Raw genomic sequence first — 27,791 nt, 5'->3', positions numbered from 1 at the left:
CAGGTGGTTACATTGGGGGCTCGTCTAGGATCAGGTTTCTTGGTGGTGGAGGTCAAATTGGGGTGAATTTTGCAGAGTAGCTCTACCTTAATTAAGGCTAGAAGCCTATGCATGAGTGGATGTTTGTTTTCCCTCTTGGGAGACCCAGGTTTGAATCACAATTAGGAAAAATACCACTAACATCCTAAAAAAAAAAATCTAAATCCTAACCTGTAAAAAACTGTCAAACTCTTTAGTTAATTACTCATGTAGAGTTTGCAAACGGCTCGTACCTTAGTTATGTAGAGGTTGCAAACTGCTGGTACCTTAGTTTGAAACCTGAAGAGTTCATCTTGAGTCACAAGTAAGAATATGTGTTATTATGTTAAATGACTGTTTATCTTCTCCCTCGCTCAACCCCTTACAGCTGTATCCCAGGATAAAGCCTCGACAGCGCTCTCTGGCGTAGTACTCCATTGTCCGTCGGTTAACAACAACAGAAGCAAGAGCAGAGAACAACAACAGAAGCAAGAGCAGAGAACAAAGGAGCCTGGTGCTCCGTCTTTTCCCTGTGGCCATATCCCCCACCCTGCCGCCCCCCTGCCTTTTGCTTCTCCCATCTTCCTGACCATGAAGCCTAGGGCAGCCATGAACTTTAACACGTTACCTTCATGCATTCACCAAGAAACACTCAGTCATTAACACAAGCGCTGCAAATGCGAAAAGCCCTCTTACCACTCCATTTTTACCTTGCAAGACCACCAACCCACTCCTAGTTCATTGTTGCGATTTGATTTTTGTTGCAGTTCAGTGTCGATTCTGTATCAAGACTCATTTATCTCATTGAAGAAAAACACTGTTCCTGGCTACTAGTGATGGCGTTTCTTTGGCCAGCTGGACTGCAGTTTAATCAGCATTTCCTGCTATGGCAGGGCCAATGGTATATTATGAATTCTATAATGACATTGGTTCACACTACATAATAACTGTGCATATCGGTCTCAGTGGTGAGTCACTGGATTGGTCACTGAGGAAAACCGGCTATTGAGTGTGTTTTGCATACAATATATTTATTTTTAATTTTTTGGCAGGAAAGTTCTCAACAGTATTATAATTTTCTGATCTGGTAAGATTTGGTCCAATATTTCAGCTATTTTGTAATTTCTTCTCACTTTTCTTGAACATGTTATTGAATTAGTCACCTTGTTAAAAAGGGAATGCTACCGTTCTGATTGATTGACCATATTCAGACAGCAGCCATTTTGCTTTACTTTATACTGTTCCGACCCCCTGTAGTAAGTAGCCTTGGGAATGGGGAACCAACAAATCACAAAAAGGGATGTAACGATTCTAGATTTTGAAGTTTCATGATTATGCATAATTGTATCCTCCAACGGTATGGATTAGCATTTGTAGATTTGAGGGTTTATTGTATTTACCCCACAATGTTTTAATTCAAGATAAATTGGACTTACAGTAATGAATTTGGTTGATTTTACTATTTAAAATATAGTATTATCTATACTATCTGAAATGTAGTATTTTATTTTATTTTAATCTTAAATTCAGATCAATTTACATTGGACTTGCCAGTTATGAATTTGGTTGATTTTACTATTTAAATAATATACTATATCAATAGTATTTTTGAATTATAAAAATGTTACTTTATTGATTCCATTATAGCATAACGGAGGGAGAGGTTACCTCCTGGCTAACCAATTACTGGAGGATTAACCTCCAGATGACCTCCGGTTAGAGAGTCCTCACCTTACAGTTTCATTCACATTATTTTATCATGTTACCAGTGGTTGTTGAGGAGCTTGAGAGAAGTTCCTGTAGAAAACGTGCACACAACATGAACACGGGTTAACAAAAAAATACTAAACAACAGTTTAGAATGTGTTATTCAAGAAAGGAAACTGTAAAGAAATAAAAGGAAATAAAATCCCTTTTTTTTACCTTAATTTAAAAAACTCAGTTTAACTACTTCTTTTTTTTTAGCCTTTGTTAAAGCTGAGAGCATTTTTAAACACTTTTTTTACATTCTGTGTTGCAGAGTCTACGGTTATATAATCGTGACGTTTTAAATTGCTGGTAGTATTAAAAAAACGATTAATAGTTACATCCCTATTCCCAAGCTATGTGACCCATAGGTCAGGAGCCAATATCCGTAGTGCAAGTCGGCTTGATGTAAAGTACATCCCCTGGACACTAGTATATCACAGGGACTTATCCCCAATCAAACCCTTGGATGCTGAGTGCCAAGCAGGCGAGGCACCATTTTTATAGTCTTCTTTGATATGACTCGGCCAGGGATGAATTCTTTACTTGGCTGGGTATGAAGGAAAAGCAAAATGGCCGCCGTCGAATATAGTCGCAATAAAAAAGTTGGATATCCTCATAGAAAATGAAATGGCTTTAGGGAGGCAAAACAGAAAATATTATTTATCTTCAGTAATTATCTTCATGGCTAAATAGCATTTCTCTGCTTGTTGTGCCAGTCCAGTTTATCTAAATAGTTTTTGCTCCAGTCTAGCACGCAAAGATGAAAACAGGTTGAATTTCTTTCATGAACACAGTTGCAGAGTATGTTTACTTATTCTGTGTAATGTTTAAACTGGGCTTGTGGACATAATGGCACACGGCAATGCTGGCAGGGATGTAATTGAAACTTAACAGTTTATTGATTTAAGCGAGGGTTCGAACAAGAATACATAACTGGTTACATGAGATTTTGAAATCTAAGTTGCTTGGGCACTATTTACTTGTTTGTTTTGTAAGAAATTGCTGTGTTTGAGCAAACAGATAGATGGAGGTTATATTTTTGCTTTTTTTGTTCCCTGCAATGAACAGGCCATATGCTGCAGTTGCCAAAATGTATTGTCATGGTGTTGGATGGCAAACAATATCATGCTTTACCAAAAATAGGTTGCCAAATACGTTAAATACATTGTTAGCGCATCTGTTACACGTATTCTAGGCCACAAGCGCTTTTACTTTGAGTATTTCAATGAAGATTTGGGGAGCATTTGAACAGGTTAAGCTTGATCACCAGTGCATTCAGAATGCTTAGTTCCAAAGAGCAAATTAAAGACTGTTGCTAATTCAGCTATAGAATCTAATAGGATCCATGAGCAGTCCACTCCCAATCCTTTCATTTCCTACTTTAGTTTTTGTCAATGTAGACATCTCAAATAACTTGGAGATTCTGTTTTGGTATCTCACTTTGTTATTGTACAACACAATGTTGATTTCATTTGTCAGAATCTGTTGGAACAGACGAATTGCAAACAATTAATGGAATCCAAATGTTGGTTCTCACTAAGTGTTAGCATTTCAAACCATATCAAAATATCATTCACTACAGAACTTATGTGAGCAAACTTGGACTTGCTCAATTTGAATATTCCCCCTTTTTTATGAATCCTTTTTGCCTTCTTGCTGCTAGGTTATATAGGTTCAAATGTCTGGCAATATATGAACATTTTGAGTTGACCCTGATAAACCCCACTTGTCACTCCTGTGGAGAAGCGAGTTGAAATTCAAATACCTCACTGGTCCTGGGTCCAACATGGGGTTACTTACTCTCCTACCACCAAAGTAGTATTTCCATTGTCCTCTCAACAGGCATCCTTCATTTGAACCAAACACATTAATTTAACTCGCAGTTTTAAGTATATCAGTCATGGGCATATACATTTATCGGTACTTGAAGAGTAGGTCATTGTGTCTGGAATGGAGAAATGGTTCAAATTCATACTTAAGATTTAGCATCAGACAATCCTGAATTTGCAAGTTTATTTTCCTTAGCCCCCTTGAGGTATGAAGCCATTCCAATAACACTATTCTCTCTGATAAATGTATATCTGTTAGACCATTCAACCTCTCCAAGGCCATTATTTAGTTCTCAGTCTAGAGCGATTGAGTATGATGATAAAACCTAATTTATACCAAGTCATAAGATTGTGTTGCTCGCCCCAAAAGAGCGACATGGCCATACGACGAAGTATAAATTAGGCTTAAGTGTGCAAGTGGCCCAAGCTTGATCCTGACTTCAGCCTGTACATAGTGTGAGGAGATATGAAATATGTTTATGTGATTGTTTGCTGTTTGGACAAGTGGGCTTTCTGTATGAACGCTGTACTGACACATCCAATTCTGTAAATGTGAACAATAAAAAGCTCTGGCATGACAAATGTTCATCGCTGTGATATATCATTGCCATAGTGTCTGTCTCTACACATATATGTTGGGAAAGTAGCATATCAGCAACAAATCAAAGGCAAAATTTGAAAGGGAGAGAACAACACAGTAGGTTTTCTTGTTTAATGGGGTTTGACTTTACATTATATGCAAATAAACAAATCATTGCCTTCCCCTGTTTGCAAACTGAATTAAGCCAAGATTAACTTTTTAGAGGAACAGTTTTGAGGCAAGCAACGACTCACCTTTTGACAGAATTCTGTGAGGAGCGGTAGGGCAATGGTAAATGTGTACATCTGGGAACTTTTCAATTTAACTAAATTAAAAATTATTTTTTATCCGACAGCTCAAATTGTGCAGTTGTGATTGAGGAAGGGTAAAGTGCTTCTACCCAATATGAAACAAATGAACAACATTAATCAAGCTCTGAAACAAGTGAAAAAGCAACAAAGAGGTCATAGTACAAATTGTGATGCCTTATGATGACCTTTTTTATATTTCATAGTGTGATAGTGTCATGCAGCTAAAATAGCCTATCTATGTACCAAAATAGAGATTCCAGGTTGAAAGTGGTGCATGTGTGTGTTGCTGAAAATACCAATGGGGATATGTGGCATTAATGCCACAAGGTGGCAGTCCAAATCAACATCTGCTTTTGGTCGAAATCTTCAGCATCAGAAGTTGCACCATGTTTGTTTGTTATCTTAAAATATTTTAATCCTTGTTGATGTAAGTATCAATCCGAACCCTTTAAAAGCCAAACTTCCATCAAGAGTTCATTCAGTCATTGGATCGTTGAAGTGTGTTGCTGTTGTTTTTCTAAACAAACACTATCATGTTTTTGAAATCTGATTTGATGTCTGGGTTGGGACTATGGTGTCACTGTCACTGATGAAATCTGTTTTTCCTTTTTCTGTCTTTGTTTTACAGTGAGCTATATATGAGCAAAAATGGGTCATAGGCTTGTGTCTCATGGGTCGCCCATGCTATCAGCAATAATATTTTCAGAATCTGTGTCCCAGTTTGAGACTAAATTCCACGTTTTGAGTCATGGCATGGGCTGGATAAGTTCAAGAACTCCTGCACAAAAAGGGCTGTCTACTCTTAACGGTTTCCATATCAGGCAGTGATAACTACATCTGGTAAGAATGTTCTTTACTGTACAACAGAAAGGTGCACTGACATGTTCAGGGGCAGAGACTGAAACAGCTAGGGCCTCTTTCTTATAGCGTCGGTGTGCCCTCTTAAAAGTAAGGTACTTCGACTTTAAATACTATAACAAACACATGGGGAGGGCTGCTGTGTGGCAAAACAAAAGTACACAGTAAAATCCTCTGTGTTTAATCTACCTCTGAGTGTGTAGGCTACAAATAAAGTGTCCATTTGGTTACAATTGTAGCCTACACACTCTCAGTCACAAATGGATACATTATTATACAGAATTTGATGCAAACTTGGACCAGAATTATCTTCAAAGACAATGTTTCTTTCCTCATTGCATTGACTAGAAGTTCGGGCCGCTGCGCGGCCCTCACATCTAGCGTGACGCGTCGTACACTTCGCATCGCAGATCCACCTTACAGCCACCTCACAGTGTGAGCGAGAGTATTGCGTGAAAGTAGGGCAAAGTCGTTTATAATTGTGGGACATGGCAACACTGTGGTGAAAAGTAAGGCAAATTCGCTTATAATCAGAGGACATGGCAACACTGAGTGTCCTGTGCTCCCCTCTGTCTCTGTCCCTGTGTGTTTGTCCCCCTGTCTGTCCAATAAGGTTCGGTCCCACATAAAATTGCCTAGTTGGGTTCCACCTAGGGCCCAGGTAGAACCCACCTAAAGCCCACATGGGCAACCCAGTTGGGACCCACCTCGGTCCCACATATAATTTCCTAGGTGGGGCCCACCTAAGGCCCAGGTAGAACCCACGTATAGCCCACACGGGAAAGCCCAAGTGGGCCCATATAGTTCAGCCCACCTTGAAACCATATGGGTCCCATGTCAGCCCCACATAAATTGCCAAATTGGGGCCCACCTAGGGCCCAGGTAGTACCCACTTAAAGCCCACATGGGCAAACCCAGTTAGGACCCACCTCAGTCCCACATAGAGTTGCCTAGTTGGGGCCCACCTAGTGCCCAGGTAGGACCCACCTATAGCCCACATGGGCAACCCAGTTAGGACCCACCTTGGTCCCACATAGAATTGCCTAGGTGGGACCCACCTAAGGCCCAGATAGAACCCACTTATATCCCACATGGGCATCCCAGTTGGGACCCAAGTGGATCCCGCTGACATTGCCGACATGGGGCCCATATGGTTTAGCCCACCTTGAAACCATATGGGACGCAATGGGCGTGCTGGCTGGGTAGGCTGGCGTGAAAGTGTATAATATTTAGAGAAATTGAAAGTTTCAAATAGGGAAGTAGTAGTAGAAGTAGTGAATTAGCAAACTGGAGATTTAGTGATTTAGACAGAATGTTTCCTTTAGCCTCATTGTGTGCTAATGCACGCAACTGTTAAGGCAGGTTTAATTTTTGTTGTGTCTCATAACATCCTTTGTCCGTAAACAACATAGGCGACCCGTCTGTGCCTTGACTTCACCCGGCCCCCCGCCCCTTTGCCTGCAGTGTGTGTGTGTCTCTCTCTCTCACACACACACACACACACACACAACACGGAGAAGTTCTACAGAGTTCGAATGAATAAGATAATATAACAGCGTATCCGCGCGCCTGGTGTAGCCGGTATCATTGATAATCACTTGGATCTAAACAAACGCGCTGTGCGCACCACGCATACGCTCGCTATGAAAAGTCTGGTGTAGATCGATCGGCCGTGTTGTAACCCCCCCCCCACCCCCCGAGTATTTTTTTCTCTCCGTGTCTGTGTCTCGCTCTTTTGTAAATCGAATGCTAAAATTGCCATTTGAATGTAGTTTAAAAAAAAATATATATATTTTTTTATGTAATTTTAATTTTATTATAGTATTATAATTTTTTTCCTGACCTACCAATGCGAAAACAAATGCTTTCATCATGTTTCCCCCTATAAACGTCACGTGAAAGTTACGTTTTAGAAACTTTAATAGTTATCACAACAGCGAACGCTGAAAATCAGCTGTGCAGCCTGTGCTTGTCCTGTCTGTCTGTCTGTGCAGTCATTGCGCACAGCTGTGTGTCTTCCTTCATCATCTCTCTCTCCCCCTCCCTCCCTCCCTCTCTCTCTCCCTCCCTCTCTCTCTCCTTCTTTCTCTCGTGCTCTCTCTCTCTCTCACACACACACACACACACACACACACACACACACACACACACACACACACACACACATGCTCTCCTTGTCTCTCTCTCTCTCCCCCTCCCTCCCTCCCTCCCTCTCTCCCTCTCTCTTTCTCTCTCTCTCTCACCCCTCTCTCTCTCTCTCCCTCTCTGTCTGTGCTCACTATCTCGCAGATGATTGGCTGTTCAAAACGGAACACCCGGAAGTAAATTGCGAGATGAAATATAGAGCACTTTATGATTATTATAAAAGGAGACACATGTGAAGGTGGAAAATAAAATAGAAGTACTTCTATACTTTTGCATGAGCGATTTTTGTAGCAAGTTGGGAGAGAAGTGGAGCAGTGCTTTGGCCGTGAGTAGTACCTAAGAGGTTGAGGTTCCAAAAGGGACACCTCTCCATTTGTGTTGTGAGATGTGGAGATGTGTCTGCCCGTTCTGCCGGTCTGCCCCTGTTCTCTGTAGTCAGCAGTTCAGTGTTGCTGACATTTAGGAGGCTGCAGTGATTTCACTCATCTTGTTTCATTTAGCTCCTTCTAGCCCAGTATATGTGTGTCAATCAGGCCAACAATGGCCCTGCAAAAGAGTTCCTGCTGAATGAAAGACCGAAATGGAGCAGAGTAGGCTACACATGCACCCATATGTGCTTAAAGTGCTTTAATGACACTGCTATCACCACTGACAGAGAAATAGAATGTTTCCAAATAACAAATGTTGAGTATAATATATGGCTTGGGACTTGGGGTGAAAGCTTTGAAATGCTGTTGCTTTAAACGACTAAAAGACTTGAAACACACTGCTAATGAAATCACTTTAGAAATGTCAGGTATGTGGTCAGGTCAGTGCTCTCTCCTGGAATTGGGGACATAAATCAAAGTAGGACTTAAAAGAGTCCTGGTAGCCTGCAGATCTCAGATTAGTCATAGAACCTAAACAGTGACTGTAAACCACCATACTGTGTCGAATTCTTAGCTTTTTAGCTTATGGCCATTATGAACAAACACATATTATAGGGGGGGGGGGAGCCTAGAAGACACTGGATGGATTAACCACTTTCAACTTTGGCGCCCCTATTTTGGACAGTTTTTCAAAGACAAAAATAGGCAGATCTACACATTCACAATGCGTCCCTTTCAGATGATTGATTGATTGAATACTTTATTTAGAAGTTTGCAGAAAAAAAGCACATGAAAGTACAGTTTGAATACAAGGTCAACTAAATAGGATTAAAAAGCCCATGAAAGATCGGTTATTTTTGTCGCGGGAGCGGCGGGACACTACATTTCAGAGGCAAATATTATACATTTTATATTTTTACTCCACTGCAACTATTTGAAAACTTGAGTTACAAGTTACTTTGTAGATTTAGATTATTATTACAAAACATACATTAGGCCTACCCACTCGCCATTTGAAAATCTACAAGCTCACAATGTGTCCTAAATGCCAGGCATTGTGAGCTTAAGTTCTGCTATTTCCAAAAGATTTTATTACATTTGAAACGTGGGGACATTCTGCATAATGAATACTTTCTACTTTAGGTAGGCGGGCGTAGGCCTAAGTACATTTTTATGCCAATACTTTTGTACACTTTTACTTGAATTCCGGACTTTTACTTGTAACAGAGTATTTCTACATTGCAGTATTGATACTTTTTTTAAGTAAACATTTTGAGTGCGTTAGTTTTCCCACCACTGCCTACAAGCTCACAACGCGTCGCGTCTCTGTGTGTATGCTATTTTCGGCGCGCAACACACCGCCGTGCGACGAAGTACAAATCTGGCTTATAGGTTAACAAAGTGCGACGCATGCGCAGTGGGTGGGCCTGGTGTAAGTAAGCAGAGGATGATGTCACAGTCGTCCCCTGTATGCAGTGTTGCCATGTCCGCTTATTATAAGCAACTATGGGCTTGTTTTTCTGTAAAGTTGCTTGTAAATATTGGTTAGTTGCGGTTTGTTGTTGGGCTGCTTGTTTCTAATGTGTAGTTGCTTATTTTGGGCTTGCTGTGTAATGTAATGTTGTTTAAACCATTTTCATCATTTCATGCCAAGGACCTTCAAAATTATTATTTGATTTGTCTGCGAGTGACTGCGACTCTGCGGACAGCGGACCCCCATCCATCTGAAAATATTTTATGCCAGGGAGTCAGGGACCTCCATATAAAAGATCTGTGTTTCTTCAAATTTCTTCAAGATTTATTTGAAAATAGCAGATCTACAACTAATCTCTCAACGCGTTGCATTGTGACATTTGTGAGGCTTGCATACAGGTTTAAAGTGCTTAAGTAGCCCAGAGTCGTTTCTTTTGTGCTTATTTTTCTCACAAGATCTGGCAACACCGCCTGTATCCCGGACCAACAAGCTCTCCTACAGAGTGAATCATCTCCGTGGCTCTCATTGTTTTTTTTATGTTTTTGTTCGGCGGCGACGTACCTGATGAACTTGTGGAAACTTTTACTTAGAAACATGAGCGACGTTACGACGAGGTAAGAAAGAAAGCTCTCATTGATTTAACTAACCCAACCAAACACAATGTGAGTCATTATTATGTCTGTGCGCAGAACTTTTGCCCCGTGAAATGTTTCATTGTGTTGTTGGTTCGTGCGGGACGATACGGTCGGTCTTTCTGACGGTGACACCATTTGTCCAACGGGCCACATTTTTCAAAGTTTACTGACGACGCGTGATGGTTTTTACACTTTATTTCCTACGAAGTATGTTGTAGTCAAAGCCCGTGGACCCGACCAGGTGCTTTAAATGTCTACATTTGCATTCTGTTTTGCAAAAAGTGGTGTTTGTCAAAGTCTTGCTGCCTGCAAGCTGACTGACCCGCTCCCACGGGAACCGTTCAGCTGATACAACCCAGATCCTCCTCAATGACATGCAATGCAGAGCAAAGGCAGGGTGTTATGTTCCTCACTGCTGTGCATGGGTATGGTGGTGTGCTGTTGGAACGGTTGAGTGATTGATTGAATACTTTATTACAGTGGTTCTCAACCAGTGGTCCGGGGACCACCAGTGGTCCTTGAAGGGGTTCCAGGTGGTCCCCAGCTAAAATGATGGAGAGTTGGTAACCAAATGGACCCTTATTTACGCTCTCAAGAGTTACATTATTGTTAAACATCTGCATTACTTAATTTACAAGAAATCTTCACAATTAGAGAATGTAGAAGAATTGTTATTTTGACAAAATCTTATCCAATAACAATATATCTAAGTTTTGGGTCTGAGAGTCTAAATCTCATCAAATAGTGGTCCGTGGCTCAAATAGTGGTCCACTGCTGTAAATGTTAATTTAACTGTGAGTGTATAAATGAAAAAAAAAAAACATTTGTACTCTCATAGTTACACGTCCTTGGCGGTCCCAGCACCCAACGTTGAGAACCAGTCGTGTACTACTAGGTCAAGTTCAACTTTATTTTTTTCTTCAGATACAAACTTTTACATATTCAAGTTTGGTTTAAAGATTGCAGTGCTAATTTTAAATGTAGTGATGCCCATTGATTTACTTTTGATGAACAGTTATATTTTGTGTAATTTTATTTAATTTGTTGCACATTTGCGATTTAATTTTTTTTTTTTTTTTACAAATAAGCCCATTTACACATACAAAAGATGAATAAAAGGAAACATAACAAAACAGGTGAAGCTCCCCCAAAAGTAAATTGGTTGACAAGTGGAAACAAACACGCACACACACAAATACATATTGAAAATATGTTTTAAGCAGATTTTTTAAATGAGGAAAGTGGGGAGGAAGTGAATTTTATATTTTAATTGACAACGATGGTAGATCTATGTGGGCTGGTACCATGCATGGCAGAGGTATAAGTCAGTAATAATCGCAACTCATCATTATTTCTGGCCCTTAGAGAGTCATAATAAGCCACATTATTGTCATTGTGAAAGGGACCTGTTCCTCTGAAACTTTTAGGGTTAGGTTAGTATGACACACACCACCCAAGCTAACTTGTTACAATAATCACTTGCACCACCTTGTTGAAAAATGGAAACTATTCACCTTTGAAAGCCATCGGAAGTACAGGTCACTCAGGACCTACAACTGACAGTAAAGTAATTCTTGTTGTAAGGCTGAAATCCAGTATGGCGTGTATCAGAAATGTCTTGCATTCCCGGGACTTAAAGTGGTCTAAAAGCATTGAGGAACAACATGCATGTTCTTGTAATGAGCCGCACAATACAATCCGCAGTGTTAATCTATCCCATTTGTAACTCCCGAGTGTACATTTGTACTCTCTCCGAGTTAAATGAACACTGAGGGTTTTATGCCCTTGTGAGAGGGCTTAACTCAGTGTGGGAGTTTGAGACGATGTTTTCACTGTAAACATACTGTAGGAGGAAGAGAGCAGCCTCACCTTATGATGTTATTTAGCCCTCGCCCTTGACTATGCTTGGACGAGACAGTCTGCTGGTTATGTTTCAGCTGTGACAAGTCCTGGCATTTGAATCATGCATCTTGTTTTCAGAGAAGGTGTGCGTTGCAGGTGATTACTGCGCGTCATACTTGGCTGCACGTGTGTCCAGGTGCTTCTGTTTCCTGTATGTGTCCTTTTGTCAGCGTGAAGAAATTATTTTTCAGGTGTCTCCACCACCATCAGCAGTTGTGTGTTGTCGCAGCCAGGTAACTGAGGCCATTACACAACACAATGTACCAGGTGGATAAGGATGATGATGTGCATGCTTTTAATGACCTGTCTCACAGAACAAAGTGTGATAATCCAGACGTCAGCATCATTGTGGCCTGTTGTTGAGAAACGCTGGTTGCTTTTCACTGGTTGACATTTTTATGTACCTGGTTCTCTCTGTGAGCCTCTCTCTCTCTCTCTGTCTCTCTCTAGCATACACATAAACCTTTCTACTGCTCCCATTGGGAATTGGGCTAATGAACTGAGTGTTGGATTTCACAATACTGGCAATGTAAATGGTGGCACCAGGTTGGCCCATATTAAGGACTACAGAGTGAAAGAGTAAACGCAGTAGAGGCGACAGGGGAGGTATAACCTAATTATCTTTTCATTGGCGGATGTCATTTAGGAGTAGACTCAATACTGCTGAGCCCAACACCACCAGATGTCCATATATATATATATATATATTGAATTGGCATTAATGTGTTCAGTGGCAGGTGTTAAATCAGGATTAATTAATGGCATTGGAAAATGCCCATCCCCACTTTTTAATTTGTGCCTTGGCTCTTTTTTTCTTTATCCTATATGAATTCGTTTTTAAGGGGTATAAATAATGCCAAGTTGTGATAGCAGTGGTATTCTCTTTTGTTTTACAGACATAGTTTTATTTTATCAGGAATCGTCCAATGCCTGCAATCACCTTGCTGAAGCAATTGTTTTTGTCGTCTATTGAATTTTATTCCCCAATTTAGTAGTTGTCAATTGTCAAAGGGTTAGGGGCCTTGCAGTTTGGCTCAGCACCAAAATAGGAGGAGTGCGTTGAATTGTTTTCGTGGGTGACGTGACGACCACATGTCTCCTACGATACACATGGAGTCACCAGACACTTGCCAGTTGTGTTCGTTGGAGTGCCCGGCCAAGCCGGAAGCACCACGGAGGAATTGGGTTTGCCCCTCAATGCTGGACCACGGCGTTGGGCAGGTTCACCCTGCCCAACCGGGATGTCCCTGAAGAACCATTTGTCTTGTATAGTTGAAGTTATATGAATTCCCACAGTCATTAGAACATTGTCAGGCTATCAGGGATCGCATATTCATTTTAATATGCATGTCACATGCACTGGAGAATTAAATCCTGGCACCTGGTCAGGTGTTTTAGAGTGTTGAGAGCTGTAACACTTGACGGTCAACAAATCAAAAGAAAGACCATTGAAATTACAAAGAATAAACTTTGTGTGCATGGCTTTATCAACACAAAGGCCTTTGTGTAATCATGGAATTGCTACCAAACAACAAATGTACTAGTATTGTCATTTTGATGAAATTTTCACACAATATTTTCACTTCAGTGGTTTAAGGCCGTAAGTATATACTGTAAATGCATAAGTATCCTCATTGTTCATTCTTGTACTAAAATTGAGGTTCAATTTATCTGGCTGTAGCTTCAAACAAGTTTGAGTAAGTATCCTTTTGATTATCTAGTTGTCCAAACCACTGAACCTGCAGTGCACAATGTTGGCTGACCACAACAATAGGCCTGTATGACTGTTTGAATGTGCTATTCTTTGTGCGGTGTGCTTCACTTGGGCCAGACAAAGGCTTCATTTAGCATCCTTTCTCCAGCCTCTGTCACCATGGATCCCCTGCCTTGCCACGCCCAGCCCCCAGTCTGGCCTTGCTTTGCGCTTGTCCTCACTGCTGGGACAGCTGGGATTAACTAGCCATTGTTGACCACACCCAACCCCAAACATTTAGGATTGTTGGATTGATATTTTGTAGCCAATCTCTGGTGCTTGTCACAGTTTTCACCTAAAAGTTGATTAGAAACACTCACCTTAATTTGAACATCATATGACTATAAACTTTTAATTGTGAGTTGAAAAACCCCCCAACATGATTAGTTTTGAAGATATAGTGTTCCAATGTATTATTATGTTGTAATGATCATAAGGTAAAAACTAATATTTTGTTCTTGGAATATATATTATTTATCACCTAACTCTGACTCTGTTACCCTGGATTCACCATTAGACCGTGGGCCGAGGGCTCTAATTCTGACTTTCATTGATCCCCACTCAGAGTGTATATTCTTTTTTCACAGTAGACATATAAAATTCTTATAAGTACTGTAACAAATGTTTCCATCTTCAATTCGTGCACCAGTGTGAAAGGGAGCGATCTGAACTTTTATTTTTTAAGCAGGCAAATGTGCAGGGCTACTAACACGGTCTCCTTGACAACCAGGAAGTATACAACCCGCAACTCTTAAATACAGGCTCTTAAATGCCTTCAAATAAGCATAATATCGTTTTTTTTTCACACAAACTTGCTAAAGGTATACTTTAGGCTACTTATAGTTGATTCCTAACATTGTAGGACTACTTTTGTGTTGCTGCATGATTAGCGAAAATTCACGCTATTTTCTTCCATGCAGTTCCATCCGTTCAGTGGCAAAAAAAAAATCATGTAGTAACGTAACGTTGACATAAATTCGTGTCTTTTCACTCCAACAGTACAGTTGTGACATTTATCATATGAAAGTGTTTTACCTATGATGTCAAATGATAGTTCAAATAAAATGTACAGTGCCAGTTAAACTGTTTGTGTCATCTATACGCTATACAACATTAAAGTTACACTACACATGCATTTAATTTCATTAAAACAAAAAGAAACATCCTTTACTAGTTATTTGGTTATTTTATTTTTCAATGATGGTTATCTGTCATTGGACCACCATAAGCCATACCTCTGGTGGGCTTCTTCTCATCACCTTATTTTATTTATTTATTTTCTCATCACCATATGTTTCACTCTTCATACCAGTAAGCTGATTGTATGACTTTCTGTGTAGTAGTGTGTATATCTGTCTGTCTCTTATGTCATCATGATTTGTGTGCATGGGGATCTCATCTTAAACAAGCTCAGTGCTTAATGAGTCTTCCAGTTTAGTAGACCTTGTATTGTGAATTTGTACTTCCATGTACTGTAGTTCTCATGTCTTACTAAATAAAGTACATCAATCAATCAAGCCAACCTGTGTGCTGTCCACACGGAACACACTCACCAACAAATTAGTAAACATCCGATCTGGTGATCCAGCCCGTGCGTGTATGCAAGCAGTGCGTGGCATGATGACTTGCTGTATGCATGTTGCATCTGATGCAAAAACCCCAATCATCACATTTTCAGATAAGTTGGTTAAGATTTGTGCAATGTGCTCAGCAATGGGTGAACCTCAACACTGCAGAAAGTGTTATTGCAGAAAAATCAGTAACAACTTTTAATATAAATGAAGACCAAGATGTCCCTAGCAATGTGGGATACCACAGAAAATATTACATTCTCTTCACCAATAAGGATCACATTGAAAGGGCACGTAGGAGGAAAGAGAAAGCAGCCAAAGAAAATGAAAGTTTGTATAAATGCATTAAATGTACCTCACACAATACCATTCAAGCTGAATTAAACATTGTAAATTGGATGCATATATTTAAACACTTCTATCAAAGATTTGTTCTGAAAAGCTGGACATTAAACAAGGGCAAAATACACAGAATTCAACAGTGCAGAGTATATTGGCCGGTATTTATGACAAAATCATTTTAGAGTGCTTTATTCAAAGTTACTAGTATCACACTGCAAACTGTGTAAATAAGATGACGTGCCCTCACTCATTAATATCTGAGCAACCTCAAAGACCTGATATATGTTTTCTCCACCTGAGTGGATGTCAGATCAGTCCATAACTGCAGCTGGTCGATGTGTCAGTGAATAGGCTCTGTGCATAACTGTAGTTCAAGGTTTGCAGAAGGTGGCATACCCGTTTACTTTTGTGGTTAATTTCCCAATAGCTTTGGTTGATACTTATAGGCTCGGCTGCAGATTTGAACCGGGAACACATGAAGCAATGGGTGAACCTTAACAGTGCAATCGCAGAAAAAGCAATTGCAACATTTCATATAAATACAACTAAAGACCAAAAGCTTGGCCCAGGGGTCATCAATGTGTCCGTACATGGACAAATGTGTCCGTGGCTAGACTTGGCCTTGTCTGTGGCAATTTTTTGATTTGTATTACATTTTTTAAATACATTATTTTGATCATAAGACTGACAGTCCCCGGGTTTTCCTCAGAATATGCATGTCACTTATTTACTATGACACATTAAGAGTCCACTGGTACAGTGGTTCTCTAATGTTTTTATTTTCCAAGGACCCCCATGACTCAGAGTGTGCACAAATGGAACCATAGGGTTTATTTGGTTCCATTTGTGCACTCTGAGTTTTCAGTTCGATTTGTGTGTTTCTGGTAATATAATTTTCCAAAAGATGTTATGTCCACCACAAGCCAGCATGGCGATGACCCCTGGCTTGGCCATATAGCAATCAAATGAATCCATGTAAAATGGGAAATGAACAGGGGAATGCCACCCTCTGGGAAACACAGCCTATGCAGTGCTCTCCAGGCCGCTGTTGCTGATGTCAGCTTCTCTTCATCCACCATCCACCATCACAATTGTTTCACAGATCCATGTGTCGCCGCTTGCTCCTCTGCGACTTCAACTCCAGAGCCTAAAACACACAGACATCCATAGTCACTAAAGAATAAACATCATAACTAATTAGGTTTATAGAATGTTACTCTCAGATGTTCTGTTCAAATACTTGTGGGCTCAGATTTGTTTAAGTCAATACTGTGTTACAATCACCTTTCATACTGTAACTGTATCAATGCATTCTTTGTTAATGACCCATCCCATTATTACCATGTGTAGAAGAACCACAGCCAGATGATGTCTGTGATGTCACGGCATCCAAAGTTTGTGTTCTGCGCTCTTCATCAGATGACCCTGGACTCCCAAAGAGAGCTTCCCACCTCCTGCCTGTTGCATGCCTGATCTGCAAAAAGATCAAATATCATGGACAGTCACAGAAATGAAAGATACAGATGGCGAACAATGTGTATTAGAGCCAATCATAGCAAGCCATCTCTAAAGGGGTGCATATTTATTGGTCACTGCTTATAGTATCTTAAGCATTCGCAGCCATTTTTTATTAACTACAATATTTGCATCTGGTGTGGTGTAGATTCGGTTATACCGTTTTCCCTAACGTGTAGTTTTTGTATCGATGTTTAGAAGCTCTTAGTATGAAAAGCAAAAGGTAGCCGACAATATACAGTAAGGTCATAGCCATCATGGCATAGAGGCAGCAGGAACAGCCTTTTCATATTAACTAAATGCACAAGCAAATTAACTTGGGGCGTGGTGAATGCGCAGTTGTGCACAAACAGAAAATGGCGAGATTACACCATTTAAAGTAACCATATAAAACACCTCACAAATATGAGTATTGTGCACATACGCACATATAAACACTTAAACAAGAAATAAAGAGGAACATGCTAACATCCACACAATAAGGAATGCAGCCTAACGCAGACAGAAACAACACAGAAGACCGAACCAACCTAACTTTGCAAACCCAACTGGCCCAACTTACTACTTTAACTCGTAACTTAAGCATCAAACATTTAAGAGAGAATTACAACAAATAACCAACAGTAACCCAACCCAAAAGACCAAATTAAACTTACGGCACAGCGACTGGAATATACAGTATAGAGTAGCCGTGATCGTTTGGGATCAATAAACAAATTAAACAATATCTAGCAGAGCCAATTATAGCAACCCAGCTCTCTAAAGGGGTGCATACGGATTGACCACTGATTAATGATATTTTAAGAATTTGCAGCTGTTGATAATTCTCTAAATTATAGCTAATGGTAAACTTTTCAGCTGGTGTCCGCACGTCGACCGTTCTAACATTTCTTTAACGTTATAATGATAAACTATGAATGCTTAGTATTATAATGGGCTATCATCGACGCGGCTCATTCTATAGTCTGCATCCATTGTATACATTTTCAGAAGAATATGTCCAACAGTCATCAAAAAACTAATATTACCTCCGTTGTTTTCGTGTTGTTTTCTTGTTGACATTCTGATCTGTACTTCCTGGTTCCGGTTTTGGAAGTGGTACGAAGAACGTGATTGGCCAACTGAATTGCACGATACAGTAGGCGAGCTTTGATTGGTTTATACTTCACAGTGGGCTGCCAGTTTTATGAAAATAAGTAACATTACTTAGTGATATTATATCTAACTTTTATTATTCTGGCGCAACTTTTCAGGATGGAAACATTTGATAATGTGTTCATAAACAACTAATCAAACTACACAATACAAAAAAATTAGCCAGGCTCTTGATGGGGATCAACCAACTCAAAAACTAAAGGAGATACAGGCACTCGGCCCACGGCCTACATGGTAGTATGACTGGCCTAATGGATTTGAAATGTCCCGTTTTAGTAATCCGAGTCAAAACCTTTTAGTTTCTACTGAGTAGATTTGTTCAGGCCTTTTTCTGATCCGTTTATTTTTAATCACAGCATTTGTTCCCTTACCTCCCAGTTTTTCCTCTGTATTTACTGTAGCTCCTTACTCTCTGTATAAAACTGTATACCAAACAAGATTTATTGTCAAGACAATCTTAGTGAGAGTTTAACTATGCGCTCCACGATCAAGGAGTTTCTTTCCCCCTCCCAAGACCCCTGGCTCTTGACCTTTGTCATTCTTTAGAGTTGAAAGGTCAGTGCACCCTATTGCCACTTCAGCCCCTGAATGGTGGGAGATTTTTAATTAATGGGCCTTAGGCCTACCAGAAGTCAATTTTTGGCAGGAGGGTGATATATTTTTCTCAGCAGTTGTGCTTAAGTCATTTGCTCTTTTCTCAAATTCATTTGTGGCCTATAATAAAAAAGACAATACAGCCATATTGTGTCATGAACTGGACTTCAGTGGGACAAATTAGATAACACGTTTAGTTATTAACTAAGACATTGTACCTGAAAATAAGCCAAATGAAAAGACACAAACTTAACTTATAGTCTTTTAGTAGTTTTAGGCTACATCCAAATATTTGTCAAGTTCACCACAGACCAGAACACCCAACACATTAACCTAAATTCATTGAAATCCTGTAATCATTAGGTGTACTCTTTTCAAAGTGCACAGTCACTGGTTATGGAGGGCAGACCTATCTCCACAGAGCAATCTGCCATAGAAACGAGCCTCAATATGTAGTTCTATGGTGCTAAAATTAGAAATAGGTGACCTGTGAAATTATATTTTTGGACAATCTGAACCTGTTACAGATGCGCCCTTGAGAGCTCAGTACAAGCTGTGCTACTTCTGCCTGCTATTAGTTTCCCTTTGTTGAGACTAATTTAAGTGATGTGACCATGTTCACATTTAATTTTAAAACAGTCAACCTGTCCTCACCACTGCAGTGCAGACTACTATCAGCATTTTTTTTATATCAGGGGCAGTGCACATTAATCAACATGTCAGTTTTTCACATCCACGGAAATGAGCCAGAGTTAGCCAGAGTTGGCTAATTGTCTCCGCCAGGCCGAAAGGCATGGCGAGAGAGTATGTTTTGCCCCCTGTCCGTCCGTCCGTGTGTCCGTCCGTGTGTCCGTCCGTGTGTCCGTCCGTCCGTGTGTCCGTCATTCTGTCATTTTGTGTACAGCTAATCTCCGGCACCGTTGGCTTGATCGCAGCGAAACTGTGCACACACACTCCCTGGATGCCAGAGCAGAACCTCTGCCCCAAATCTTTCAAATTAGCCTTTTATAGCGCCACCAGGAGGCCGCTTTTTTCAAAACACATTTCTTGACAGTACTCCTACAGATTTTATTCAAACATCACGCAAATCAGTACACAGTATCTCTATAGTCATGTGATCAGCACGGATCTGTCCAATTTTCCATATTTCATCCTGATTGGCTACGGTTGGCTTCCAAAGTTTGCAGGATTGCTCCGTTTTCAACAAAATGCCTCAAATCATGAACGCAGCTTGCAATTTCCGTGAGATTTCACACGCACATTCCCACTAGGCAGAGGAAGAAATGCCACTTGAAAATGTTCAAATCAGCCTCATGGTGGCGCTATAAATGGACGATTTGTGTTTTTAACTATAACTGCACCGATCTGCATGAAACTTTGCACGCACACTCCCTAGAGGCCAAGGAAAAACAGCTGCCCTGAATTTTTCACATTTGCCTTTCATAGTGCCACCAGGAGGCCGACTTATGTAAAACACATTTTTTGATATTAAGCCTTCAGAATTTATCCAAATTTCACGCACATCGGTACACATGATCTCTATAGTCATGTGATCAAGACGGATGTGTTTGATTTTTCACATTCCATCCTGATTGGCTAAGATTGACATCTAAAGTTTGCAGTAGTGGCTTGTTTTGAACAAAATGCCTCAAATCATGAATGCAGTGTCTGATTGCCGTGCAAGGCCTAAGAAGAAATGGCAACCTTTTCACATTGGCCTATTATAGCGCCACCAGGAGGCCACAATAACCTACCTGACCTGGCGGAGACCTGTGCTCCTCGGAGCACTTTTTCTAGTTATATTTTTATTTTTATGGAATTCCATTTTTTTTGTTGAAAATCTTTGAAATTACTGTAATTAAGAAGAAACTGAATATTTTTAAGTTACATAAAAATGATAAATAATGTTGTAAATAAGATTTTCATCCTGGTGACAATTTAAAGTAGCCATATGCACCAAATAGATTCTACAATTCTCTAATCACTAGTGGAAGAACACAATAACATTATAATAACAAAATATATTCCCTCATTTGCTGTTCTGATGGTGGTGTGGTGGAGAGTGCCGTCTAACATGTCAGTCCACATTTTCCCATACAGTATAAGTGTTCCATTGGGTTGAGATCTGGTGACTGATATAGCATATGATTCACATAATTGTAATGATTACAAGCCATCAAACTGTTCCATGACACATCATGTTGGAGGGGGCATTGTCATTCTAGACAAGACCACTCCCATCAGGAAAGAAATGTTCACATCATAAAGGTGATCAATCACATAACTGCATTGATTTGCAGTGACCTTTCCCAATGGGGAGAAGTTAACTCAAACCATGCCCGGGAAATGCAGCCCTCACTGTAGGGGTCAACCATTCAGGCCTACAACATTCTCTTCCTGTAGACCACTCACCACACATGCACTTGCCACTTACGGAGAATATGGTGAAGGGTGCACCATCTCCATCTGAACATAACACCTTTCCCCCACATCTCTGTAGACCAGTGCCTATGTTTGTTTCTACTATGTAACAATGGACTGTTCTAGCTGACAGTCTGATCACAGCAGCTGCATTGACATTCTCATTTACCCGAGAACGAGTTGTTCTTTCTGACCCTATTAACTGATTATTGACATTCTCATTTAACCGAGGACGAGTTGTTCTTTCTGACCCTATTAACTTAGTCCACTTGCCAGAATGTGAACCCGGACATGTTGAGTACACCATGGGTTTTATGTAAGAAATGTTGAGTATGGGTCCCCAGCATGTGGAAACTGCCGGATGCTAACTTGGATATGTTGAGCAATTTTCAGAATTAGCGTAATTAGCTTTTATTAGCATAATCACCTATAAGGACAATATTTCAGCAATTGTCCCGGGCCTTAGGGATATTTTCGCGCTAATCAGTCTTAAATGCACCAAATGTAGCCCAGGGCATGCTCTAATGATTTAGCTAGGGCGCCCGAGCGGGCGACCTTTGGGGTCGCCATAGCGGCCAAATCCAAAATGGCCGCCATGTAAAACGGTTTTGGCTGTAACTTTTGAACCAGATGAGCTACAAATACAAACTCGGTGTCTATTTCATGTTTTTTGACCATTGCAAACACATTGGAATGCTTATCATTACGATTGGGTGTGTCTGAAACCCTAATATGCATATTTCCAAGATGGTGGCTATGTGAAAACGAGTTATAACTTAACCTTTGACACTTTTGGCAAACTTGGTGTCAATTTTATGTTTTTTTTAAGCATTAGAAACACATTGGAATGCTCCGATTAATGATTAAATCTATCTAGAGCACTCTAATTAGCTTATTACCAATATGACCACTATCAACAACCTAAAAAAAGCAACCTATGTTTGTTACACAACAAGACCAGGAGACCTGGTTCTGCCAGACCCAAAATGAAGTCCTAGTATGTAACACACCTACAAACCACTTTATAACTGAAGTTCATGATGTCATGAATAGTTCGTGACGAAAGGGGACGTCACAAACTTTTTTTTGGCTGGGGGCGGAGGACAAATGACCCCTGCCCATGTATGACGAAAGGGGACGTCACAAACTTTTTTTTGGCTGGGGCCAGAGGACAAATGACCCCTGCCCATGTATGGACGAAACAGATACAAAGCCTCATGTAAGCCCGACCCCTTGGGTCTGGCAACAAAAATGGAGTGGAGCACATCCCTATTGATACAGATAATAAGCCAGTAGGCTAGAGTATATTAAACAATATAAATAAAAATGGAAATGCGGTGCGTGGAGGGGGGGGGGGGCGCCCCCCTCCACGCACCACACAATAAGGTTTGTTGTGTAGAACCTCAATGTTCCTCACATCCACATGATGAGGTGTAACAAACTCCGGCTTTTCCTCTCTTCCATGCGCTAGCAGGATGTGATACTACATCAGCCTTCCTTGGCCATGGGAAAAGAGTGCATGGGCAGCTTGGGAGGCAACACTGGATCTCACAGTAGCACCTGATTATGTGGATGTGAATGAGGGGTCCTGGCTCCCTAGGCGGGCTCACTAACCACTCAGCTCTGGCCGCCCCACAGAATAATAAGATGCACCATCACTAAAGAACAAAAGTATACACCTGTACAAACTATCCTGCACTATGCAGAAAAATAACAATAACACCAGGTTACAGTGTCCTGTCAAACCGTGCAACCAGTACAATCACTGCAATGCAAAGGAAAGTGACAAAGTGTCCACAGTGCAATCAGTACAATAACTATCTAAGTGTAATTAGAGGTCAGAGTCCTTGGTACATCTTTTATTCTATTTATTTTATAAGTTATATGACCGGGAGCAGTATGGGTTAGGTAGGCTAGCGCCCCCAGCCTGTGTCTTCCGTGAGGAAGAAGCCCAACAAACCCACGGTGAGGCCTTTAGGAGGGCCATTCAAGCAAACCGGCCCAAGGAACCATCACGCCAGAAGGAAATGTTTGGATCGGGGTGTTGCAGCGGATCTGGTGCAGCGTATCTGGTGCAGCGGATCTGGTGCAGCGGATCTGGTGCAGCGGATCTGGTACAGTGCTCAGGTCCTGGACCTGGTGAGACGAAGGAGGAGCCCAGCCAGGAGGCCACCCACAGAGCCTAGTCCCTCCACGTGCCAGAGCCTCCCCGAGTTCCGGCAGAGTAGTTCCGGAGAAGCGGACTGAGTGGCCCTGTTTTTCCCTATAGGACTGACCGTGGGTCCTGGGACGTAAGTTGGGGCTTGATCAACCCCGGCTGGGTCACCTGGGCGAGGGTGTATGTTGCGAGACCCGAAACACCCTATGACCCCAGGCTACAGCACTGATGATACGTCCCAGGTGCATCCATGTGATGTATTCTTTATAGACAGTTGACCTGGCAGAGCGACCAACGTGTGTCTCGTTGTAAATCCTCATAGCTACCTGCACAAAAGACATGCCAAGTCTCAAACAAAAGCTAATTACGCTAATTCTGAAAATTGCTCAACATATCCAAGTTAGCATCCGGCAGTTTCTACATGCTGGGGACCCATACTCAACATTTCTAACATAAAACCTAGGTGTGCTCAACATGTCCGGGTTCACAATGGGGCTCTATGGGCTGGCAAGTAGACTAGATCTCTTTCTCATAGATTGAAATGCAGATGTAACTTTAGTAAGCACTCCTGAAACACTTTGAAACACTAGCCAGTTGAGCAGTCTTTGTGACTGAAGCTCCTGCCACCTATGGCCCAATAATTGTCTCCGCCGTAGGTGGAAAATATGTTTTCGCTTCGTCCCGCCGTGTGTGAGCAAACATTGTTAGCCAAGCTAACATTGGCCAAGCTCCACGTGACACGTGTCAATATGTTGACACCAATGCCTTTGATTGGCTAGAGGGACGCATGACGAAATAGAATCCTATAAATAGGTGTGTCACTTCAAAAAGCCTCTACTTTTTGGAGTGAGGTAAGACAGGATCAATCAGTCTTGATTGGAACAGTACCTTCAAGTCCAAATCACCCGTCCGTGCGTGTGTGTGTCCCTTTGAGAACACCTAACATTGGTCAAGCAAAGGCGCAGAAGGCCAAAGCTAAGAAAGCATACTCATCTACAACAGTAACACAGAAGAGGACTATAGAGTTGAATTGATCCCACAACAACAAGGCCGAAGTCTTAATACTGTAACAATTGGCCACCTTGATCAAATACATTATGTAGCACTAGAGAAAACTGACATAGATCAAACACACCAATCAACTGCTGAAACTGTTCAAGACAACAATGAAGATGAAGAAGACAGACAAGTATTTGAACAAACCAGTCAATTACGACCACTCCCATATGACACATTGCTTGAAGAAGAACATTCTTTAGATGCAAACACTACATATTCAGTCGCCCCTGCAGAACACCAAAAACCACGCACATTCTACCAACAGTACCTTGCAGTACAAATCACCCGTCCGTCCGTGCGTGTGTGTGTTCCTCTGAGAACACCTAACATTGGTCAGTTTTACGTGACATCACAATATGTAATATAAATATATAAATAGGAGGCTGAGATCACACAATGTAACTAACTCCCATTATGCAAACTAAAGAAGCAGCAAATGAGCATCTGAAACCTGATGAAGACGCAAAGGCGCAGAAGGCCAAGGTCTGCTGGCGGAGACTTGTGCTCCGAGGAGCACATTTTCTAGTTTTCATATGTAGTCCCTGAGCAGGCTGTTAAAAAATGGTAGTATAGTTATCCATACAAAAACAGACATCATCATCAACAATACAAGACAAGTAGACATAGTACAGAAGACAAAACAAATACAGTAAAATATGAGAAGAGACAATACAAGACAAGACAAGACAAGTAGACATAGTACAGAAGACAAAACAAATACAGTAAATGAGAAGAGACACCAGTGATTAATGGTGCTGATAATTACCCATGATTACAAATTTGGTTAGCTTTAAGCCATCTCTTAAGGTTGAATTTGAAGGTTAAATAGTTGGTGGTCTCTCTTACTTCGGTAGGGAGACTGAGAGACCACCAACTATCTAACCTTCAAGTTCAACCTTAAGAGATGGCATGTTGTTAATCCTTCATATCAACAAAATAATTAATACAATAATAATAATGAATTATTTATTAATGTGGATGGGTAGAATTTGGGCATCTATTCTGTATAAAACGGCAAAAATGACACACCCACTATATTGATATCACAACACTAATTCCATAATGTGATAAGTACATTAATGAATGTTGCTATTCACTGGCTATCTGAAGGGTTTCATCTCCAAAGTAATACTTTTTAAGGTAGATTCATTTGTACTTTTGATAGAAATAAACTATAAACATCATGTAATCTTTGTTTTTTGTTTTCTGCGTACCAGAAATCGAGGCATACCCCAGGCCTAGATTATCATGACAATGAGAATCACCATTAATGGCCTGTGTGCCTTAGCATGGATATGGGGAAAGAGGCTGTGCTCTGCTTCAGTTCAAACAAAGGCAGCATGTGGGTCCTGTCTTTTAGGTTGTGAGGGTAAGGGTGGATGTTATGGGCCAAATGGGATTTATGTTTCAATCCACATATGCCTCTTATCTATTGTCTTTGAGGCCACATTATTGATGTAAATTCCCAAGGCAGAGAAATTGGTAACTGGATTATGTACGTATGTTCATGGTCTTTATGGGAAGCCTATTCATACTAGCTGGACAGCAGCCTTTTTGTCTTCCAGAGAAGATATTTTGCAAGCATCAGTTCAGGTCGCAGTCATAGAAAGATAACATTTGAAAGGACAATACTGTAAATGTCTGTCATTGGTTTGATGTAAATGACTGCCAAAGAACATACAGAATTTCTAATATTTACTTTCAGTGGCGTAGCCGCGTAGCGCTGGATTATTGTCGTATCTCAAGATCAAGTTCAGACATAGTCTTCTAGTTTCTACTTTGGGATCAGAGTTCATGCATTAATTAACTAACTACAAAGTAGACTTTCTTAGCACTATATGGACTTGGTGTGGGACGACAAGCTATTTCAGTTGAAAAACTGTTTTGATGACCTGGTCATACAGTGAAATATACATTTGCCAGTATGCCTTAGATTCTCAATATAGGAATCAAACTGTAACTCTTCAAGTCCATACCAAAAGGATTCCTCCTCCTACACAAAGTGTGTGTGTGTGTGTGTGTGTGTGTGTGTGTGTGTGTGTGTGTGATGGCTGTGGGAATAGCTTGGGGTGAGGAGACGTATCAGATTCAGCAGTAGACTGTGCCAGAGTGTGGCCTGCTTTATTTTGCTCTTAAAATGCCGCCCCGCCTTCAGAACACACTTCGTGTTCTGACAAGTTGCCTAGCGAAGCAGAAAGGGCATGAAACTCCATACATTAAGCGTCATTCACTGACGTGAAGGCAGATTTCTTTTTTTTTTTTTTATTTTTCTTTTTTAAAGATATACATTTTTGGCATTTTATGCTATATTTCATAATAAGTTATTGTCGAGAGACTGGAAGAAACCAAGGCAGAGGAGGAGAGTTATTTGAGAGAGAACATGGGTTGGATTCAAACTCCTCGTGGAGCATATGGCTGGTGCCCTAACTGGCTGAGCCACCAGACCAGACACTTCACATGGTGGTAGATTGTTAGTGCAGACTAAATTATCATGCTGTTTGGGTTGTAACTGTGGCACAATGCCAAGGCTAGCATCATGGAACTGATGGGAGACGTTCAGCAATTTTTTTTTTAACCATGATTCAGGTCAGGATATACGTATACCAAACATGAACTTGTCAATTATTTCTTTTGTCTACATAACTTTTAAATGGTTTTATTTATTTATTGCGTTATTCTGAGTGATTTTACAGTTTGGCCAATTTCTTCGCTGGTCTGATTGAAGCCAGTACTGTGAGTTGTGAACAGTTTATACTTAAAAACGCTCTTAGAAATTTTAAAAAGCATTAGCATGTTTCATTGTTGTTTCATTATAAAGTGCTTTGAAGGTAGTATTCTCATTATTTTGATGTGCGTGGAAGTCTGTAAAGAATCGCATATATGGCTATTACTGTGCTGTGCCACCATTCTTTTATTCTCAAAAATATATTACAGGTTGGAAATATTTTCACTTCATCTGAAAGGGGGTTCCGGTAGCCAGCTTGATCCGCCAAGAACAGTAAATGTCCTTATTTCCAGGTGGACAGGGTTAGGCTGTTGCTATGATGAGCACGTTCCCACAGTATAGCATATGTGTGCTAACATTACCATAGTTGTGGCGAACTCTTCAAGGTAGCATTGCAGTCAGACGAAACCAGCTGCGTCAACACCTAGTCGTTCCTTAGCCATGATAGTATTTCAGCTTGTAGAAGTGACTATTGTGTTTTTAGATGTCACTTATGTAACTCGTTACACTTTTACCAATGTTATGATGGGGTTGTTGCACCGGTGTGTTTTTTTAATCTTCTCAAGCCCTCGGGGTGATAGGGTAAGGCACTGGTTTCTTCAGGTTGTCCCTGTTGTTATAACATAATC

The 27,791-nt window shown here is 40.7% G+C and overlaps 3 protein-coding genes across 5 annotated transcripts in view; 2 read left to right on the top strand and 1 right to left on the bottom strand.

Moving 5' to 3' along the window:
* The window catches only part of ppp1r13bb (protein phosphatase 1, regulatory subunit 13Bb), a 41,324-nt gene extending 37,158 nt beyond the window's left edge, over window positions 1–4,166 (top strand). For both annotated transcript variants that reach the window (XM_080453721.1, XM_080453720.1), the window contains exon 18: window positions 407–4,166. In XM_080453721.1, the coding sequence (XP_080309847.1) occupies window positions 407–448 (42 nt within the window). In that variant the 3' untranslated portion in view covers window positions 449–4,166. The remainder of the gene's footprint in view (window positions 1–406) is intronic.
* Window positions 1–27,791, bottom strand: part of LOC308103638 (acetyl-coenzyme A synthetase 2-like, mitochondrial) — a 173,579-nt gene that overhangs the window by 28,632 nt on the left and 117,156 nt on the right. The gene's annotated exons all lie outside the window — the stretch shown is intronic.
* The window catches only part of daam1b (dishevelled associated activator of morphogenesis 1b), a 65,424-nt gene continuing 47,441 nt past the window's right edge, over window positions 9,809–27,791 (top strand). For both annotated transcript variants that reach the window (XM_080453860.1, XM_080453858.1), the window contains exon 1: window positions 9,809–9,946. The gene's annotated coding sequence lies outside the window, so the exon portion shown is untranslated. The remainder of the gene's footprint in view (window positions 9,947–27,791) is intronic.

This window comes from Gymnoscopelus braueri (genome assembly GCF_963280865.1).
Source record: "Gymnoscopelus braueri genome assembly, chromosome: 16".
Taxonomy (NCBI): Eukaryota; Metazoa; Chordata; class Actinopteri; order Myctophiformes; family Myctophidae; genus Gymnoscopelus; species Gymnoscopelus braueri.
Note: the sequence above shows the minus strand (reverse complement) of the source record. Positions and strands in the feature narration are given on the sequence as shown.